The sequence below is a fragment of the Peromyscus californicus genome, unplaced genomic scaffold, assembly GCF_007827085.1.
Source record: "Peromyscus californicus insignis strain IS unplaced genomic scaffold, ASM782708v3 Scaffold_20__1_contigs__length_68692818, whole genome shotgun sequence".
NCBI classification, from domain to species: domain Eukaryota; kingdom Metazoa; phylum Chordata; class Mammalia; order Rodentia; family Cricetidae; genus Peromyscus; species Peromyscus californicus.
In genome coordinates this window covers 61,108,074-61,124,927 of record NW_026294503.1, presented here as the reverse complement: position 1 = coordinate 61,124,927, position 16,854 = coordinate 61,108,074, and the positions used below count along the sequence as shown (strand labels likewise).

At 42.4% G+C, this 16,854-nt stretch overlaps 1 protein-coding gene across 2 annotated transcripts in view; it reads right to left on the bottom strand.

The window, feature by feature from the left end:
* Arid2 (AT-rich interaction domain 2) overlaps nt 1–16,854 on the bottom strand; it is a 147,813-nt gene that overhangs the window by 2,377 nt on the left and 128,582 nt on the right. For both annotated transcript variants that reach the window (XM_052748765.1, XM_052748766.1), the window contains exons 17-21: nt 15,419–15,557; nt 15,249–15,334; nt 13,807–13,930; nt 13,623–13,714; nt 1–522 (exon numbers count right to left, since the gene is read on the bottom strand). The exon at nt 1–522 is cut by the window's left edge and continues 2,377 nt beyond it. In XM_052748765.1, the coding sequence (XP_052604725.1) occupies nt 381–522; nt 13,623–13,714; nt 13,807–13,930; nt 15,249–15,334; nt 15,419–15,557 (583 nt within the window). In that variant the 3' untranslated portion in view covers nt 1–380. The remainder of the gene's footprint in view (nt 523–13,622; nt 13,715–13,806; nt 13,931–15,248; nt 15,335–15,418; nt 15,558–16,854) is intronic.

Below are 16,854 nucleotides of genomic sequence, written 5' to 3'. Positions count from 1 at the left end.
TTTAATGCTTCTATTTCATCTGCTCACGTAGGTTTTACACTATTCCATGTATATTCCAATGTGGATGGTACTGAATTCTGATCACACCAGTCTCCATCAGGATTGGCCAGATCCGAGACATCCTGCAGACAAGCTGGTTGACAATCCCACAGTAGTTTGTTTTGTTTTGTTTTTTCCTTTTCAGATTTTTTTTTTTTAAACAGAAAAGAAAGGGATTTGTTCAGAGATCAGAATACGAAGCTTCCTCTCAGCATCATGGGAGGACACAAAATAATCCAGTCTATGGTCTCTGCTCCATTAAGACTTGGTGCTTTCTTCAGTAACAGTGTGTGAAATGTAGCTGACTTTGAGTCCCCGCTGTGTAAGTGGGATAGGATTCACTACAGCATTTCTGAGTCTTTTTCTTGTTCTTTACTCTGAACTGTAAAATTAAGTTCATAAAGGCATTTGGCAAGGGTGGAGGAAGCTTCCATGTTACTAATGGCTAGCACTGATAAGTTGTTTTCATGTCTCTTTAACAATCTAGGGGAAAAAAAATGCAGATTGTCAGTCTCCAGGATCATAATTAAGATTCCTTATCACAGATTATACAACTAAAATAGAAACATCATACAATTCCATACCCAGGCAGTACTAATACAGCTTTGTAGAAAGAGCAGGAGCAAGCTAGCCATCAGCTGGTGAGTAAACTAAGGCTCCCTGAACTCAATTGACTTTCTAGCCAGGCAGGATTTGTATCCACAAACAAGGTTACAAGGCTATTTCTCTATCTTCATTTAGGGTTTTAGAAATCTCACCAATCAGAAAACTCCCGGCAAGGAACAAGAACATTTATAAACTTGAAATTTCCCATCACAAAGGTCACAGTATTGATGTGGCTGTGAATACAGAGACAGTGGGAGCATCACATGGGGAGACAGCCTCAGAAGGGCTGGGTCTGATGGGAATGAAGAGTGAACAGACGGACAGGAGGCTGAGGCACACACACTGACTCACTATGTGCAATGGTCTGTAATGTTCACTGCACAGTGATTTCAAGTTGGGCTTAAGTGTGAAAACTTCATTTTAAACATCTGGAAAACAAGTCACACAGCACTGAGGTTACCCAAGAACTTCACTAGTTCATTAAAGTAATCCTGGGTAAGATAAAGCAGAGAAGGGGCTGGAGAGATGACTCAGAGGCCACAGACCCAGGGTGGGTTTCTGGCATCCACAGCAGGTGGCTCAGTTTTCTGTAACTGCAGGACTATGGGGTCTGACACCTTCTGACCTCTGTGGGCAGTGCACACCTCTGCTGCATACACATGAATGTAGGTGAAATGCAGGAAATAAAGTAAGTACATCTTAGGAAAAGAACAAAACCAGAAACAAAACAAAGGTGAAGACATTCCTAAAATTGTAATAAAAACACTGTAGAGAAGTAAATTATGGGATAAGTAAAAAAACAAAACAAAACACCTAACTCAACACTTAATGTGGAAGGCTGGAGAAAGCTCGGCGGTGGAATGCCCGCACAGAGTGTCTAAGGCTCTAGGTTCAAGGCCCAGGTTCACTGCCCATGACTGGGAAAAGGAACAAAACGGTACACAGAACTCTGTACCCGAAATGAACAACTACTGCTACGTGCAACCACAGAAACAGTCTCCTGGTTCCTGCTGAAAAGACCCCACTGAATGATTTGACTTCTGTCAAATCAGTCAGGCTCCAGACCCTGTAGTAGTCCTGACTAGACCAATGGAGGAGGAGGAGGAGGCTGACTGAAGGGGGGACAGGGTTGCTTCTGTGGGTGACCACTTTCCAGTAACTCAATATTATGCTTTGTGGACTCTGTATAAATGACTTATTTCAAAATTTTATTTACCAAATTTTAAAATCAACTGAAAATTGCATGATTTTTCTACAAAAGACACTCGGCTCAGCTGAGAGGCATGTGCCTTTAATCCCAGCACTCGGGAGGCAGAGGCAGATGGAACTCTGTAAGTTCAAGGCCAACCTGGTCTACATAGAGTTCTAGTCAGGGTTGTATAGAGAGACCTGTGTCAAATCAAAGAAAGCAAACTCAATTTTTTTTGGGGGGGGCGGGGGGGGGGGGTTAAGTGCTGGAGTTTGTACTCCAGGCCCTGCACATGCTTTACCACTGGACCCAGGTACGTCCTGAGCCTTTTCTTCTATTATTTATATTTATTTATAGCTTAAGGTTAAAAATTAATAATAAACCTAACTTCTTTTTCCCCCCTGAATTTTCAATTTCACATGCTGGCCTAAAATGTATTAATAGAAACATTTTAAGATATAAATTGTCTCCTAGGAAAACCAAACAGTTGGAACAAAGGTTATATACTCTACCCCCCAAAAAGCACCAAGAGATAAAGAAATCTTGAGACACAAAACAGAAAGGCTTAGGTTTTAGACATGGTAACTGTAGGAGATGGGAAGAGAATCAGAGTAGAAAACAGGATTAAGAGACAACTGAGGACCCCTTCCAATCTCATTTCCAAATGCAAGCCTTCCTGTTAACTGTCCTTAAAACTGGCATTTTCTATGGAGAGAAAAACAAAACCAACAAAACCTCCTTACTCAACTGACACTGGGCACTGCTAATAAAAAGGGAGCTCCCGGAGATCACCCACAGACAGCAACTGCCAGTGAAAAGCCGGAGCCACAACTGCCCAATCTTACAATCTTTCTTTACTCTATTTTGAGCTGGTCTTGCAAAGAGGCCCCCACTGACCTCCATCACATGCCTGGTTTACATATTCTATTCTTAAAATATAAAGGAATCCCTAAAGTACTGACACATTTGAGGAAAGAATAACTATACAAAAGAGCAGGAAAAAACCAAAACCAACAACTGAAAACTACCAGCATTAACATCCTCACACCTGAACTCAACAACTGTCAGGGTGTCATCAAACAGCAACTGGAACAAAGGACGCCCTCTAGAAGGTTTGAGGATTAAGTAAAAAAGATTTCCTGAAGAGATTAGAAAACAATTGAAAGCCAAAAGAAACATGAAAACTTGTCATTATCAAAGTATATGAATCCACACTCAATATATCCACTCAAGTGAAGTGCTCACTGAAGTAACACACAGAGCTGGGAACCCATGACAGCATGGCCCTGGCACAGACACACAGACACAGCAAAAAGGTCATCTGATGGGACATGTGCACCTACGGCCAGCTGAACCCAGAACAGCATGGTACTGACACAGACACACAGACTCAGCAGAACACCTGACGGAAAGTGTGCACCTACAGCCAGCTGAAAAAGATGCACAGACATGGGAGAAAACAAGGGAGGGTCCACAAGGAGTCTGTCAACAAGTGAGGGTCCACAGGGATCTGTCAACAAGTGAGGGTTCACAGGAATCTATGAACAAGTGAGGGTCCACAGGGATCTATGAACAAGTGAGGGTCCACAGGGATCTGTCAACAAGTGAGGGTCCACAGGGATCTGTCAACAAGTGAGGGTCCACAAGGAGTCTGTCAACAAGTGAGGGTCCACAGGAATCTATGAACAAGTGAGGGTCCACAGGAATCTGTCAACAAGTGAGGGTCCACAGGGATCTGTCAACAAGTGAGGGTCCACAGGAATCTATGAACAAGTGAGGGTCCACAGGAATCTATGAACAAGTGAGGGTCCACAGGGATCTGTCAACAAGTGAGGGTCCACAGGGATCTGTCAACAAGTGAGGGTCCACAGGGATCTGTCAACAAGTGAGGGTCCACAGGGATCTGTCAACAAGTGAGGGTCCACAGGGATCTGTCAACAAGTGAGGGTCCACAGGGATCTGTCAACAAGTGAGGGTCCACAGGGATCTGTCAACAAGTGAGGGTCCACAGGAATCTATGAACAAGTGAGGGTCCACAGGGATCTGTCAACAAGTGAGGGTCCACAGGGATCTGTCAACAAGTGAGGGTCCACAGGGATCTGTCAACAAGTGAGGGTCCACAGGGATCTGTCAACAAGTGAGGGTCCACAGGAATCTATGAACAAGTGAGGGTCCACAGGAATCTATGAACAATGAAAACAATCAACTCAAAATGGACGAGCCTCAGCTGTGAGATAAAAAACTGTTCCCAGAAAATACAAGGGAATAACCCTCGGCTACAGGAAGGGGCCATGCTTTTTAGAATAAAAATCCCAAAGGCACAAGAAACTAAAGCAAAAACAGACCAAGCTTTCTGTACAGCAAAGGAGATAACTGTCAGGGTGGCGGGAGAATGGGAGGAGCTATCTGGAGAGCGAGCAGCTGACAGGAAGCAGCTGACAGAGAGGTAACAGGGCACCTAAGGGACAGCAACATTTCAACAGCAACATGCAAAAGACGCGACAAAAGAATGGGCAACTCGCTTAAACACACACTGTCTATCTTTCTTTCTTTCTTTTTTTTCTTTTTTGAGACAGGGTTTTCGCTGTGTAGCTTTGCACCTTTCCTGGAACTCACTCTGTAGACCAGGCTGGCCTCGAACTCACAGACATCTGCCTGCCTCTGCTTCCCAAGTGCTAGGATTAAAGGTGTGCTTCACCACTGCCCGGCCAAACACACACTTCTTTAAAGATGACATAAAAATGGGTGAGAGCGATAAGGTCCAGCATCACCAGTCACCAGAGAAATACAAAAGAAAACCGTGATACTGCCTCCAACAACAATGGCTATTTTATTATCAAAAGACAAGCCATGCACACTGCTGGTGGGAATGTAAATCAGCACATGCCAAGGAAATAGTAGACACCTCAAAAAAGTAAATGCAGAAGCCCCACAGGTCCCAGTAACACTCCTCAGTACGCAGAGCAGACAACTGTTGTGGTCTAGATGTCAAGTGGTGTCCGAAAGGCTGTTCTGTGGAAGGCCTGAGCTTTGGGACAGCAGTTTTTGACGTCATCTATTGACTATCCATAATGCACTAGTACTCTGACTATGTCATTGGGGCTGTGTGTGCACAAGGGTTGGTTGGTGGGCCCTGAGCCTGAGGAAGTAAGGTCATGGAATGAGTAGCCTCTCTCACATGCTCCCACTCAGAAGACGCTCACTGGAACTGGAGTTACACACAGTTGTGAGCTACCATGTGGGTGCTGGAAACTGAAGCCATGTTCTTTGGAAGAGCAGCCAGTGCTCTTTAACTGCTGAGCCATCTCTCCAGCCCCACTCACAGTTCCAAAGGCAATCTTTTTCTTTTTCTTTGTTTCATTCCTTCCATCCCTTCCTCCCTCCAGGCTCTCGTTATGTAGCCCTGGCACTGGCTTGCAACTTGCTCTGTACATCTGCACTAATGAAAAGCTAACAAAATTAAATCACTCTGCCATATTTACTGCAGCACTATTCATAAGAGCAAAAACTGGAAACATCTGAAGTGTCCATCAACTAATGAATGAACAAGGCCACATGGTACACACATAAATGAAATGCTAACCAGCCATTAAAACAAACAGTTCCTGCCGAGTGGGTCTAGAGTTCACCACCATTCACTATGCTGCATGAGAGCAGCAAGGCACAGAAAGACAAGGACTACATGATCTCAGGCACAGAAAGGCCGAAGGCTGATCTTAATCAAACTGAGTAGATGGTATTTAGCAGGGTCTAAAGAGGGTGGAGGAGGAAAACTGGAGAAAGGTTCATCAGTGAGCACTAAGGCACTGTTTGGAGCCAGAGGCTATGGTGTGCTACTGCACGGAGTGGAAGGTGACTGCTGTAGACTTCAAAGACGTAGAAGAAAGGGATCCGAACACATTTACCACAAAAACAAACAAACAAACAAAGATAAAAGGATGAAGACAGGCTTTACACATTATACAATGTGTGTGTATCAAAGCATCACAGAACACCTCATTTATATGTACAGTTGTTTTGGTAACGGTTAAAACAACCTATAAGATATCACAGTCATTACACTTTAGAAAGCCAGACATACGTTAAAACCTGTGAGTGGAAAAATAGATCACATGCAAAGAAATGTGACCTCGAATGCCACTGGACCCTAACACTGCAGCAAAAACACTTTCCCAATCCGAATTTGATATCAGACAAAAGAACACAGATTAGGGCGGAATAACACAAATCCCCCCCCCCTTTTTTTTGGAGACAGGGTTTATCTGTGTAGCCCTGGTTATCCCAGAACTTGCTATGTAGACCAGGCTGGCTTTGGTAGGACTCTCAGGCCTGCCTGCCTCTACCTCCCAAGTGCTGGGATTAAAGGCAGGTGCCACCACCACCTGGCTCCACAGGCATATTCTTAAGAAACATTAGGAAAATATCAGAAGAATCTGCTTAAACTTATGAAAGCTACCAAGGCAGAGGCGGGAAGGAGGCATGGGCCTGTCTTGGAAGCTTTCGAATGACTTGGATTCCTCAATTCTTCTGACATGTACACTACCACCATCCAGCTTACATACTTAGAAACAATGCACTGGTAATTGTGCAAGCATGGTTACAACCATAGAGTACTCTGCTCACTCCAAACAGAACCCAAGCCCATTAGCTGTCATTCCCATTCTAGCCAGGTCCCTTTGGTTGTTTTTAACTGTGTTCACTCTTATGAAAACATACAATATGAATGGAACATCAAGTCCATTGACCCTGCAGTGTGACCATCATTACCATCCGCAGTCCTTTATTTTACAACACACCATCCTATACCCATGAAAGAACAACTTCCCACTCCTCAACTCACATAATTCAGCGGTTCTCAACCTACGCTGTGACCCTTTAATACAGTTCCTCCTGTTGTGGTGACCCCCAACATAAATCATTTTTGTTGCTACTACATCATGTAATTTTGGTACTGTTAGGAATCGTAATGTGAAATATTTTTGGAGACAGGTCTGCAGTGGTGTTGTGAGCATGGTCGAGAACCACTGCCTTTACTGGTCTGTCTGTAGTTGCTCTGGTAGAAAGTACAGAACTGGGGCACTGGTCCTCTTGTGCCTGGCTTACTCACTCAGAGGCCCTCCTCCAGGCTCACAGCTGTGGCCTGCATTATCACTTTCTCCTTTCTAAAGGCTCAGCAGCACCCCGGCTTAAGTCTACACTACAATTTTTCTCTTCTTGGCGAGCTAGTGGATGCGGGTTTCCAAAGCAGCTAGGACTTCTGTATATAGTTTCAGTAAGGATCCCTTACTCGATATGTGATTTTTCAATTATTTTCTCTCTCTCTATGATTTGCCATTTACTGTGGACAATGTCATTTGATGTGCAAGTTTTAGTTCTGCTGCAGTCTAGTTCATCTAGATTCTGTCTGCTCCACTTCTGGTAGTACACCAAGAAATCACTTCTCTATCCAATGATAGGAAGTCTTTGCTTCATGTCTGCTTCTAATCTGTTAGTAGTTTGAGCTCATTTATGCAACTCATTGATCTGTTTCGAGCTAAGCGATATATGGCAAGAGCAGCTGTTCAAGTTCGTCTGCAGATCCAAGTCTAGTTCTCCAGCATCATTTGCTGGAGACAGCATGAGACGGAGAAACTGGTGGCCTTTTTGAAGACCTTTCTGCTGTGTATGGGAAGGTCCACTCTGGGGTCTCTCTTCTGTTCTCTCGGGCTACCTGTCTTCATAGCAGGCGCACAGGTATTGTAGCTGTGTAGCATGTTCTAAAGCCAGGGAGTTACTATTAGCATTCTGACTTTGTTCTTTGTCAAGATTATTTTGATAGGGGAATCTTAAAAAAAAATTAAAAACAAATGTATACTAAGTGTTTTGTCTGCAAGAATGTCTATGTGCCATATGTGTGCCAGAAGAGGGCACTGGATCTCTTGGAACTGGAGTTACAGACAGTTGTGAGCTCCATGTGGGTCCTGGGAATTGAACCTGGGTCCTCTGGAAGCGCAGCCAGTGCTCTTAACCACTGAGCCATCTCTCCAGGCCCTGTACTGGCACCTGACCTTTGGCCCATTGAACATGGGCTGTCCTCTCATTTATTCAGGTATCCTTTAAATTCTCAGCAATCTTTTATTATTTTCAACATTTGAATCTTCTGATTTAGCTAGCTCGTAAGTATTTTGATATTGTTAATGGGATGCTTTCTTAATTTCCCTTTGCTCATGATTAATGTATTCAAAAGGACTATCGGGGTCTACAGAGATGGCTCAACAGGTTACAGCTTTCTTGCTCTTGAAAAGGATCCAAATTTGGTTCCCAGCACACATGGTGCTCACGACAAATCTCTCACTGCAGTTCCAGGGAACCTGACGCTTTTTTCCGACCTCCACTGATACCGGGCATGCATGTGGTGAGCATATATACATATATGAAAGCAAACACCCATACATATAAAATAAAACAATTGTAAACATGCTTAAAAAGCACTAGTTGGTTTTCAAACAAGATCCAAGTACTATATAGTTATCAAAAGGAAACAAATCTTAAGACTTCTTCAGAGCTGAAAGTCAATTAGAGTTTAATAATAATTTTGTAAGAGTTTGAATAAAAATAACAACAATAATAATAATAATATGCATTATTTAAACTACCAGATCCTGACATTAAAACAAAAAACACCCTACAAAAACCCTAGCATTTTCCACGAGCAGGGTACTGTACATAGAAGTAAAGGTATACTAATAATATCTACCTTTTAAGCTAAATGTTCTTATTAAAAATAGAACTATGTTTTAGTATTATTCCATTAGCAAAGGGATTCTTTACGTTCTCCTTCAGGTACTAGGATTCATGATTACCAGTATTTTCAAACACAGTAAGTTCCCAGCACGGGGATGTTCACCAGAGGGACACACTGGGTGGGGGGGACGGTCACCAGAGGGACACACTGGGTGAGGGGATGGCCACCAGAGGGACACACTGGGTGGGGGGATGGCCACCAGAGGGACACACTGGGTGGGGGGATGGCCACCAGAGGGACACACTGGGGGGGAGGGGTCACCAGAGGCACACACTGGGGGGGGGGGGGAATGTTCACCAGAGGCACACACTGGGGATGGGTAGCATGTGAAGAACTTGGCGGACTGCTTTAAGACAAGGTCTCATCATGAATCCTTGCTGGCTTCATACTTGCGACCCCTTGATGTCTTCATGTCAAGACCCCTTCAGAATCTTCCCTGATGGTGGTTGGCATTGTTAGGATCCCACTATTCTAAGACCGTAAGAACTGACATACCAGCACACATCTGGAAGACAGGAGTCTCCACACTAAGCAAGAAGACAACAAGAAAGCAGACAGGGCAAAATCCTAACTTCTGGCTCTGTGACTTATAGCCAGAGAAACGGGTTTTGCCATCCAAGCCCAAACCTGTAACCAGAACGTGAAGGAAAGCCCTAAGAAAGTTACCTTGGGAATTCTAACTCACTGCACAAACTCCAATCAGATCTCTGGCAGGAAAGGAACTTGCCACTCCCTTCCTTCTGTCTATTACATACTTACTGAATGTCGTCACCACAAAGCAACAATCGAAACAAACACCTAATCTCTACCTTCAGTGAGCTCCACATGCAGTAGCAGGGACACAGGGTAATGGGGAGCAGTTGCAGGTCCGAGGAAGACATCAGGAATGGAAGTGGTAACCCTGGATGCACATTTCCTAGGCTGTGTTTGGGCAGTATTCTAAAGTGCATGCTGGAAAGAGTACAGTCTGAACATGGCTTAGTAGAGAAAAAGAGACATTAAAACTGTTTACAGAACAGAGATGAAATGTCAAAAAGTAGCCAGCCTAGAGAAACAGAGAACAACAAACCCTGTGGGAAATGAAAACACAGCATAAGAAAGGCTACAGGGCTGGAGCTCTGGCTGGCTCCGTGAAGAGCACTGGCTGCTCTTCCAGAGGACCTGAGTTCATTCCCAGCACCCACATGGCAGTTCACAACCATTATAACTCCAGTTCCAGAAGACCCAACACCCTATTCTGGCCTCTGTGGGTACTGCATACAGTGCACAGACACCTGCAGGCAGAACATCCATCCAAATAAAAGAAAAAGAAAAGAAGGCTATAGAAAGCAGTACTCATCTGAGGAGAACCACAGAGAGAGCAGAAACACTGGAAGGGCATACTGACAGGAAGGACAGCAGGACACTGAACAAAAGCCGAGAGGTGAAGACAGAGGTGCTGATGTGAGTAGGAACTTGCGTTCGTTTTTTTTGTGGCTGCAAAGCAGGCTACAGTGAAAAGACAAGGGGAGCAAGGACAGAGGACGGCGGAAGAACGGTGTGAGCACGCCGCAGACACTGGTATTCCGAGAGGGCCTGTTCAGCCGTACCATTAAAAAATCACTACTTAAACATCGTGAGTGGTCAACCTCTAGCACCCAAACCGAACACACCCCCGCCACAAAACCAACTTGATATTTTTCATGTTGCACATTAACAAAAAAATTATTCCTGCAGAATTTGTCTTACTAGGTCTCTGTTAATTCATTCAATATATTTTCTTGTTCCATCCATTTATCTGCTAATTTCATTTTCCATTACAGCTTAATCGTATTCCATAGCGAAAACTACATTTGGTGTCCACGTTAGCTGGAGGACACTCAGGCTGTTTCCATTTGCTAACTACTGGGAACGGAGCATTAGTGCACACGGCAGACCGCGTGTCTGGAGGAGAGTGTCAGGTCCTTGGTACAGCTGAGGGATATGGTATTGTTTTGGCATTTTGGATTTTCCACACTGACTTCTACAGTGGCTGCACTGGTCTGCAATCCCACCAACAGTGAACGAGGGCTCCCTTTCACCACATCATCTCCAGCATTTGTTGTCTGTTGTTTTGTTTGATCTTTGTCTTTCTGACTTGGGTAAGATGAAATCTCAAAATTATTTTGATTTGCCTTTCTCTAAAAGCTGGGGCAATGGGCATTTTTAAAAAAGATTTTATTTAGTCATTTTTATATTTTCTTTTGAGAATCTGCTTAGATTTATAGCTTACTTTCTGAATGAGTCATTCGTTTTATTGACTTAAAACTTTTTTTTTTTCCAGTTCTTTCTATATTCTGGATGTATAGCTGGGAAACTTCCTCTCCTACTTCTGTAGGCTTCTTCTATACTCGATTGGCTCTGTCCTTAGCTGTGAAGGAGATTTTGGTTTTGAGGTCACACTTGTCAATTGTTGGCCTTAGTTCCTGAGCATATGGTCCTAGTCACAGCGGCCCTTTCTACACCTGGATCCTGGAGATTACCGTCTACTCTCTATTCCAGCCCTTCCAGTGTTTCAAGTCTAGGTCTTTGGTGCATGCAGAGGTAGTTTTTGTGCAAGGTGATGGATACAGGTCTAATTTCATTCTTCTGCATGTGCATGTCTAGGGATAGTTTTTTCTGTTTCTAAGAAGAATGACATGGGGATTTTGGTTGGATTTGAAGATCTGAACTGGATCTGACCTTAAAGTCTCCTCCTGGGGGACCAACTTCCACAGCACTGGATTGTACAATGTAAGGGCCCAAGGGAGAGAAAGCAACCATTAGTCCTACAAGGCTGTGATGCCTCTGAACCACACTAATGACAGCATGGCAGGTATTCCTAAGGGAACAACAGTGCCATGTACCTTGGCAGTAATCAATATCTCTCTAATTGGATTGAAGGCTACTCAAGAGGAGGGAACCATCCCTGGTGCTGGAACCATCAACTGCTGTGGAATATTCCCATTGTACACTGTAAAGAGTTGTCACTTGAAATATTTAATTAAACGCTGATTGGTCAGCAGTCAGGCAAAAAGTATTAGGCAGGACAGCCAATCTGAGAATGCTGGGAGGAAGAAGGATGGAGTCAGAGGAGACACAGCCAGCTGCTGAGGAAGTAGAAATGAGGTAATAAGCATTTGTAATTAATATTAAGCCTCTAAGTGATTATTTGAGAGTCGCTGCAGGACAGGAACACTCCACCTATAACCAACTATCTGGGCCTATTGGGGTCATAAATCTTAGAACAGAACCTATTACGACAACTCCACTAAATCAGGGCAATTTCTAATGGCATTCTAAATACTTATACCCAGAGATGAATACAGTTCTAGCTCAGGAATCACTGAAGAGAGGCAGAATGATTTTTAGAGACAAAGGAACAGGAAGTGTGCTGTGAGACTGTGTCTCCAAGAAAGGACAGGGAAGCTATAGCCATGAAGTCTAACAGCATGGCTGTCTAAACTGGACCTGAACAAGTACAATACCAACAGACATTCAAGTGTGCTCTATCCACAGACAAAAAACTATAGGCAACTACAGACTGCTTGTTGAGAGAGGGAAAAATAGTCTTCCCCAAGGATGAACCCCCTTCATTGGTTATCTAGTACCAAGTCATCAGCCCTGAAATCATGTATATGCAAGTAACATAACTTTGTGTGTGTGTGTGAGAGAGAAAGAGAGAGAGAGAGAGAGAGAGAGAGAGAGAGAGAGAGAGAGAGAGAGAGAGAAAGAGAGAAAGAGAGAATATTCTCTGTGTGTGTAGCAATAGCAATTACAGAAAATGAGGCTAAGAATGTGGGAGGGAAGAGAGCAGGGAAAGACATGGAGGAGAAGGAGGGAGGAAATGGGAGGAGAGAAATGATGTAGTTATATTTTAATTTCAAAAAGTTATCACAAAAACTTTAAAAGCTGATACAGTACAATTATCTTCTTTTCTAATTCCACAATTTTTTATGCTTTGAAAATCTACTTTAAATATTATAATACCTAAAACAATTAGATTGAATGTAGATAGAAGGCATTGGTAGGAGATAGGCCTAATATGTTAGAGGCACACTGACAGCTTCAAGGCTGCTCAGTTGAGGCTATAGGAGTGGAAGGAAGATGGGCTGAAGGGAGACACACAGAGCAATATTATGACTCATAGCAGCAGCAAAATTAGTTATAGAATAGCAACGAAATAATGTTATGGTTGGGGTCACCACCACATGAGGAACTGTATTCAAGGGTCACAGCATTAGGAAGGCTGAGAACCACTGTTTTCCCTCTCTCAACAAGCAGTCTGTAGTTGCCTATAGTTTTTTGTCTGTGGATAGAGCACACTTGAATGTCTGTTGGTATTGTACTTGTACATATTCTCACAAGGGTAGAGTCATTCATACTTTAAAAATATATCTACTGCTGAGCGGTGGTAGCACACACCTTTAATCTCAGCAATTGGGAGGCAGAGGCTAGCAGATCTCTGTGCGTTCGAAGGCAGCCTGATCTAAAAAATAAGTTCCAGGACAGGTTCTAAAGCTACACAGAGAAACCCTGTCTCGAAAACACCAAAAAGAAAAAAATTATACAGATTATGCTCTTGCTTAAGTCCACTAGAAAGTAATTATAAACATCAAAAGTATTAGTGACTCCTAATATTCATTAATAGGCTTATTAAAAACACCAACTGTCAAATGGAACTAAATTGATTCCACGTGATACAAATGGCCAAATTCCCTCTTTTCCCCAATAACCACTCAGGTTTCTTCCCCAGAAGAACTTTTTTTTTCTTCTTTAAATGCTATGGCCAGAAAGAAAATTGAAAATAAAACAAGTTACTGCTTGTTTTCTGTTGTTTCAACTTTATTTTTGACTTTGAAGAGACCATGATGGCCTGGCCTTACCATTAGCTTTTGGACACATTCACAAATCAATCAGAAAAACAGCAACTAAGTGATAGGTAATGTCATTAACTCACACATAAAAATACAATAAATTTACTTTGGTTATGGAAACATTACTCACCTGCGCCCACACTCTGAATATTTACCAATATTTTTTAATATTAAGGCAGCTGTTAGTCGGATGTGTTTAGTTATTGGTCCCTCTTTTTCATCCTTAAAAAGAATGGAGAATATAAAAAAAAGAATAAAGATCTAAATCACACAGGGCCACACCTTTATGGATAAGCGGTTTAAGGTGTACTTACTGTAAAGTCCCGGAAGACAAGGTTCCTTGAGCCTCTCCTAAGAGCCATGAGTGCAGCACTGGGGTGACTTGCAATGGCCTTCTGTGCTCTAGGAGCTGAGCCTGTGCCCCCTAAAGCTGGCTGCCTAAATTGATCAGACAGACAAACAATGTTAACTGCTAGACAGACAACCATGACCCCACCCTCTGCCAGCCTACACAAACAGCTCTCTGTTTTAGGGCTTGAATTTCCCAGCCTATCCCTTTCCTTTTGACAGGGTCTTACAATGTAGCTCAACCTCACCTGGACCATTCCATCCCTCTGCCTGCAGGCATCATAGAAAGCAGCACTACACACTACTCAACAACACTGTACGGCATGGTCCATCTCTAACGTTACTATGCCGGGTAAAGAAGCAATAACAGTGACTTAACCCAGTACAAAGTTGTAGAGTTCTCATCTTTAAGTACTATGAAGCTGTTTGCCAGCAAGAAAACAGCCTGCAATTTTAGATCAGGAAGAAAACTGCCCCGTGTATTAGAACCTGTGCTAAGGGCAGTATTCACAGTGATTTCTTAACACTCTTACTTTCAACCAGTCCTTGCAACACAAAGGAGTTGTGAACAAAATTCCACTAGTCTTACAGACACAGGACCGAAGGACTGGAGAGACACTGCAGTGTAAACTCCCACTTAAAGCACTGCTAGTTTCTGGGGCCCAACAGAGCAGCTGTACCACATGCTGAGCTGGAGGCAGCAGTGGAGATGGCACTGGGGGAGGCTTTTAACCGTGTTTCTTCTGAAACTTGTAAACTAGGGAGAGTTCTGACTTTTTCAACATAAATTCTGAATATTAAAAATATAATGTAGAGGGGGCTGAAGAGATGGCTTAGTGCTTAAGAGCACTGGCTGCTCTTCCAGAGGACCGAGTTCAATTCCCAGCAATATACCCCCCAATGTGTGTGTGTGTGTGTATATATATATATAAAATCTTCATATGCAAACCAGAATATGTTTATAGGTGTGCATGTATGTGTATATAGAAAGATATCTCTTTGCCATTGTCAAATACATGTTCACTCCCTAAAGAACAAAGAAAGAAAAAGAAAAAAGAAAGAAAAAAAAGACCCCCCTCCCACATTATCTGTCTGCCTAATCACTTGTTTCCAAAGTTAGGGCTACTTTACAGACCACACAGTGCAACTGCTATGAAAACAGATACCTATGTAGAGATACACATGGGGAGAATTTATGTACTTGGAGCAGAATCTCATAGCTTGGTAGTGAGAGCTGGGTTAGAACACAGGTTTTGGATTTCCCATATGCTAAGTTTCTTTTTGTTGGTGTTGTATTCTGCCTAGTTTTCTACTTTTTCTCAGTGCCAGGAATGGGAGACAGGCCCCTGACCATTGGAGGGACTACTTGTGCTTTACGCTCGATAGGAAGGAAACTAATTTTCTTTACTTGGTAGAAGATTTTTGATTTGCCACTTGTCCTGGTTCATCTTGTTTTAATCCTGCCAGCAGAGCATCCTTTGAACAGTGCTTATCCTTAAGGAGAAAAGAAAAGACATACATTATAATCTCTACCGCGACCAGATGGGCTACTAAGTGAACGGGATCTAGAAAGTGCACCTGTAAGTGGGTGATGAAGGAGAACCTCTGGCGCTGGAAAGGCTCACAACCTTCCCAGAGACACTGCCCCGGATACACGTCCTTCCCTCCATGTTCAGTAGCTGCGTGGTAGAACACCTGGGAGGGCGTCTGGAACCACCTAGACAAAGAAAAGGCAAAAATATCTGGCACTCAGATAAATTCTTTAAATCATGTTTATATAACAGATTTAAAAAATTGCTAAGAAATCTTGGCCACAACTTTTTTTTTCTTAAAGATTTTATTTTGCTCATGTGTAGAGAGAATGTGTGCTTATGTGTGTGTGTGTGTGTGTGTGTGTGTGTGTGTGTGTGTGTGTGTGTGTGTGTAAATATGTATGCAGGTACCTGCAGTGTCCAGCAGAGGGCATTTGATTCGATTTTTGGCTATTATGTAACTGTGTGTATGTTTCAATAAATTAAAAAGTATTTTTAAAGATTGACTTATTTTTCTGTGTATGAGTATTTTGCTTGTACACACATATATGTACCATCCATGTGCTTGGTGCCCCCAGGTCAGAAGAGGGTATTGGATCCTCTGGAACTGGAGTTACATATGGTTGTGAGCTGCCATGTGGGTGCTGGGAAGAGAACAAAGTCATCTACAAAATCAGCAAATGTTTTTAAATGCTGAGCCATCTTTCTAGCCCTGAATCGATTTTTAATGTGTATTATATATCCAGTATCTAAAATTAACATCATTTCAAGAAATGTCTGATATTAAAAAACAGATTTAATGAAGAATATAATTACTGAATTATAAAAGACAATCTTAAAAAGTCACAGATTACAAATTTAATTCCTATTCATATTCAGATATATAAATACCAATGAAACTTATTATGAAACTTGAAATCAAGATATCTATTCAGATTTTAAGTACTCCAAATAATATTTCACTCACATGAAACAAATACAACTGGAATGATATATAGACTGTCAAAAGGAACATTTCTTATTATGTTCAAAATTTGAGATCCTATTATGTTTCTATTATTACTAATTGAAAAGATTTTATGTGCTATACAATAATGTATATAATGTACTGGTCAATGACAGATGGCATGCATGGCTGCATACATGACTTACAAAAGTCTGATGAGACAAAAACTTCCTATCATCCAAAGTGAGTATGTAGGCGACTGGGTGCAGTAGCTGGTGTAAACAAATACAGCCAGCCACATAAAGGACAGTAGTTCATATATAAATGAAAACACTTGATACTGATACCATATGTGACTGCTTCATCTATTATAATTTTTTCTTCTACTTAGAGCTTTCTTGTGTAACAGACTGTATACAGGCTTCAGTAAATACAGGCTCCATGATGCCTATACAATGAAGATTCACCTAAGTCCCCATGTCTCAGAATGTATCTTGGTTAAGGGATGTTGTTTATACATAGCCTGAATGTAAATG